Source organism: Mus caroli, chromosome 19 (genome assembly GCF_900094665.2).
Source record: "Mus caroli chromosome 19, CAROLI_EIJ_v1.1, whole genome shotgun sequence".
In the NCBI taxonomy this organism is placed as follows: domain Eukaryota; kingdom Metazoa; phylum Chordata; class Mammalia; order Rodentia; family Muridae; genus Mus; species Mus caroli.
The window spans coordinates 40,575,582-40,580,506 of NC_034588.1; the positions used below are offsets into that span (position 1 = coordinate 40,575,582).

At 47.4% G+C, this 4,925-nt stretch overlaps 1 protein-coding gene across 1 annotated transcript in view; it reads right to left on the reverse strand.

Annotated features, from left to right (window-relative positions):
- Positions 1 to 4,925, reverse strand: part of Dnmbp (dynamin binding protein) — a 96,150-nt gene that overhangs the window by 64,213 nt on the left and 27,012 nt on the right. The window contains exons 2-3 of the mRNA XM_021151805.2: positions 3,756 to 3,910; positions 2,281 to 2,403 (exon numbers count right to left, since the gene is read on the reverse strand). Coding sequence (XP_021007464.1) covers positions 2,281 to 2,403; positions 3,756 to 3,900 — 268 coding nt within the window. The 5' untranslated portion in view covers positions 3,901 to 3,910. The remainder of the gene's footprint in view (positions 1 to 2,280; positions 2,404 to 3,755; positions 3,911 to 4,925) is intronic.

Here is a 4,925-nt window from a genome sequence, read left to right on the forward strand (position 1 = left end):
TCATCCCAGCATCCTCTCCTCTCTCCTGTGGACCCTCATCCCAGCATCCTCTCCTCTCTCCTGTGGACCCTCATCCCAGCATCTCATTCTTCTGGACTCCATGTTAAGCTCTTTGGGTTGAACAGGTCACAGGGAGTCAAGTTAAGACCCACAGATCATGGACTCAGCAGTTAAGATCATGTCCTACTCCAGAAGAGGACCAGAATTTGGCAGCACACAACATTTCTAACTCCAGTTCCAGGGAATCCTATGCTCTCCCTGGCTTCTGAAGGCACCAAGCATGCACATGGCACACAGATACACAGGCAGAACACTGTACATAGTGTTTGTTTGTTTGTTTGTTTGTTTCTTAATTAAGATTACAGATTCAGGGCTGGAAAGATGGCTCAGCCATTAAGGGCTAGGCTCACAACCAAAAATATAAGATTACAGATTCAGGGCCAGACAAAAACCTCAGTGGCTAAGAGTTCTCACTTGCCATGCAGAGGATTGGAGTTCAGTTCCCAGCATCCACGCACAGTGACCCACAGCCACCTGTGACTTCCGATGAGTGGAGCTGATGTCCTCTTCTGAGTGTCACAGGCACTGTGTGTGCATGTCTGTTTTCACTAGGAGCCAGGATTAGGACAGACAGTGTCCACTCTGGAGCTGGAGATGTGACTGGGTGGCTGACTAGTGTGTTCATGGTCCCGGGTTCAAATTCCAACCCTGAAACATACATACATACACACATACATAAATACATACTTACATATGTACAGACAGACAGACAAGGCAGCCACGCTGTCTTCTGTACATGGTCTGGAGAGATGCCAAGAGGCCTTTGCCCTTTGTCCATCCTACCTGGGGAAGCTTGCCCTGGACTCCCAACTGCTGCTGGGCTAGCTATGAGCGAGGACAAAGACCCTGCTCTAATCTCACAGTCTACACTGACTTCCCACCAGAGGGGAGACTGAGTACGGGCTGACATGCAGGAAACTCCCATGACACTGAGGAGGAACATGAGAAAAAATTCCAGTATTCTTTTCCTCTTATTGACTAAGGGTTAGAGAAGTTTGCTAGGTCTCGGTCCCCCGTCTCTGTCTCTCTCTTTCTCTCTCTCTATCTCTGTGTGTGTGTGTGTGTGTGTGTGTGTGTGTGTGTGTGTGTGTGTGACCTCTGCCTTCAATATCATATGAAAAGAACAGTTGCAACACAAACAACCCAGCTTGTCAGCCCTTTGACTTTGATATGATGACTGAGTCTGGATCGCAAGCCTCCCATCTGCAGCACTCTTGGTCTCTTAACCACGTGGGTGCATAGAAGTGGGTTCCTGTCCATCTTTGGGAGTGTACGCCTACTGGAGTACACTGCGGGAAATACCTGACTCATCCTGGGGAGGGGCTAGCACCACCTGTCTAAACTGGTTCTCGTGAGAACTTTATGTTGTCCAATGGAAGCACAGTAACAGGCACTCTTGCATTTTTCTTGTTTGTCAAAATGACCCATTTCCTTGTTGTACATTAGCAAGCAGCAACACATCAGCAGAACCGTACATGGGGAAGAGATTAGCACTGTCTAAAGTGTCTACAGTGTGGAAGAGTAAAAAGGTGACACTGGACAAGGCCACACCGACGAGTCGCTATCCTGAGGCCTCACTTCTTACCTGTAGAAAGAATAGTTTGCAATAGCTTTCAAACTATGCTATTATGTATAATGTACAGTTACTAACACTCTTAGTGTTGAAGGTCAGATAAGACTGAAGAGAAGGCTCAGCAGTTAAAAGCACAGTCTCTTATTCAGAGGGCAGCAGTTCATAGATATCGGGCAACTCCCAACCACCTATAACTCCGGCACCAGAGAGGCTCATGTCTTCTTGTCACCTCCCCAGGTACCTGCAGCTCATGCCCCCCATCTCTCTCACACATACACACACACACACACACACACACACACACACACACTTAAAAATAAAGATAAGTTGGCACAATGGCTCGAGCCTTTAATCCCAGCATTCCAGAGTCAGAAGCAGATGGATCCCTGTGAGTTTGAGGCCAGCCTGGTCTACAGATGAAATTCCAAGCCGGGGATATATAGTGAGGCTCTGTCTCCAAAACATAAAATCTAAAACAATATAAGAAGGTATAACTATGAAACTTATCACACGCTCCTAGCGTAAGGCCTCACCCTCACCCCATCACGTCAGTGTGGAGGATTTGCAGAGATAACTGCCCAGTGTGAGTGAACATTTTAAAAGCCTCCCGTTTGCAAGGTTCTGCAAACCTCTAAAGCTCTGCTTACCCCGATGGAGGGAAAGACTGTTCAGCTCTCGAGATACGAATTCGCAGATGCAGACAAACAGCCTCTCGCCCTCTTTCAGACTGGGAATTGTCACGATCTCCACAAAACTGCTGGGGAACTGTCCTGAGAAATGGAAGCACACGGGTTACACACAGAGCGTTCTTTTCATCGCAGCCCGAGTACAAGAACCGCTTCTCTTCTGAGTCCATTTACAAATCCTGTGTCGAAAACTGACTTAATGCTAATAATTAGAGAATTTACTATAGAAAAAGTGCAAGGTACAAAACCAGATGTCTGCAGAACACAGAGAATACAATTCAAAATCATTTATCGGGCCAGTGAGCTGGTTCAGAGGGTAAAGGAAGCTTGCTGCCAAGCCTGACAGTTAGAGCCCCAGGTCCACCAAGGTAGGAGGAGAGAAATGAGTCCTGCAAGCTGTTCTCTGTTCTTCACATGCTCCACACATGCACTGGTATATGTCCACTCACGCATGCATGCACACGCGTGTGCACACATTACATGCCCAAATTAGCATTTACCACTAGCACTCTAGCAAGTTCACTACAAGGGAAAATGTGAGTTGTATAGTCTTCGTCTTCAAAGATCTGAAATCCACTGAAACCAAGGATACAGGAAGCCCATCCACAACAGCTGTACACACAGCCGTGGTGGTTCTGAGGAGGCCAATAATGGGTCAGGAAGAGGATAATTTTGTTATGAAGCAGAACACTTTAGTATGGAGATGGGTAGAATTTTACAGGTGGTGCAGAAAGACAGGGTCTGTCAGCTGGAGGACCTCAGATTCCCAGACCCACCAACTCAGTTTGAGCCATCATTAGCGACCCGTGGCGAGGATAAATCTCTTTAGTTGCCGCCCTACCTTCATTTTGCTCTTCCCATCATTCCTTTCAATTTTTTTTAATTGCTTCATTTTATGTGCATGTGTGGTTTGCCTGTATGTCTGTCTTCGGACACACCAGAAGAGGGCATCCGATCCCATTACAGATGATTGTGAGCCACCATGTGGTTGCTGGGAATTGAACTCAGGACCTCTGGAAGAGCAGTCAGTGCTCTTAACCCATGAGCCATCTCTCCAGCCTCCCCACCCCACCATTCATAAAACAACAGCAATGGGATTTGATGGTGTGGGAAGTTTCTGGCCTCCTCAACTCCTCACCTTTGACCTCTGTAGCCTCTTGGGGTCCCACTGATGTTTCCTCAGTGCTCCTGTGTCAGGGCCACTGAACAAGCAGGTCTCTCTAACACCTTCTCCTAGGTTCTATCTGAGCAGAAGCATCGCTCCTACTAGAAATCTATTCATTTCCCCGAAGTTGGCCAGTGCTCCCGGCACTGTGAACCAGGGCTGAATCACACGCTCCAGCCCAGTGCACACACTGTGCGTAAGTCAAGGACTAAGTTAGCATGACTGTGTGCTGTTTGATGAAAAGGCCAGTCATTCATCACAGCTTTCTCACCTGTAACATCTTCCTTCTTCCCTAGGAGCCAAAATTCATCCACCACGGCCAGCACCTCGATAACGTCCCCCACGAAGAGTGGCAGTTCCTCTGAGACACTAGGGCAGAAGTCAAAGATGGCTCGGACCATGGATCCAGGCTCCATGCTTCCCAAACTGGAACAGAAAGGTGGGAGCGTGAGAGAGCGGTGCTGCTGGAGACGTGCCACACATTTCTTAAAATAGTTAAAATAACGTAAGTATAAAACACAAAAATATAAAGCTGTTTCCTTAAAATAATAATTTCATCCAGTTCTCAGTGTAACTCTAGAACTGGGAAATAAACACCAATAACAAGCAAAAACTAACAACAATAACAAGCAAAAACAAACAACACACCTAAAGTGTAGAGACAGAAAAGATCTGAGCTAGGACCTCTGGCTTTCAAAGCACCAGAGGAGGAATGGAGGGATGGGGGAAATAACATTTTAGCATGTTTAAAGTTCTAGGCAATGTAGTACTTTTAAAATACACTATTTAAAAACCAAACCCTTTACATTACATACAGCATTTCATCCATTTTCCAAGATAACCATAAGAGCAGGACTGTAAGGCTCTGTAAATGTAGATAATCTAATTTGCCCAAGGTCACAGAGTCAGCAGCAGGCCAGGACTCACTGGGCCATCCCATGCAAAACAGCATAGCACAGTCTGAGGCCAGCAGCAGAGCCAGGACTCACACACACCAAGATTTAACACCCACAGAAAAACAGAAGTCCAAGAAAAGAAGTCCCAGAGGCAGTGTCCCCAGGGGACACTTAGGACTGGCAGGTTGAGTTTTGTTTCTGGTTTGAAGAAGCCTGTGGTCTAACCTGCACTGTCTCAGGTTTGCACTGCAATGGATGGTGGGTCCACTGCCCTCGTGTGTGTGTGTGTGTGTGTGTGTGTGTGTGTGTGTTTGAGGGGTGGGTGCTGGAGACCTCAGAATGTGTCTGCACACTAGAAAGTGAGGGCATTGAGGGGCCTGGGTGTGTTCACCTGGGAGCACTCAGCCATGGCCAGACACACATTCTCCAAATGCCTTCCCAGAGGCTTCCCAGGGGCAGCTCAAGCTCTCCAGGCTGGCCAGGGCCCAAGTGTTTCTTTAATTTCCTCAAAGAGGGGCTGGCAAGATGGCTCAGTGGTTAAGAGC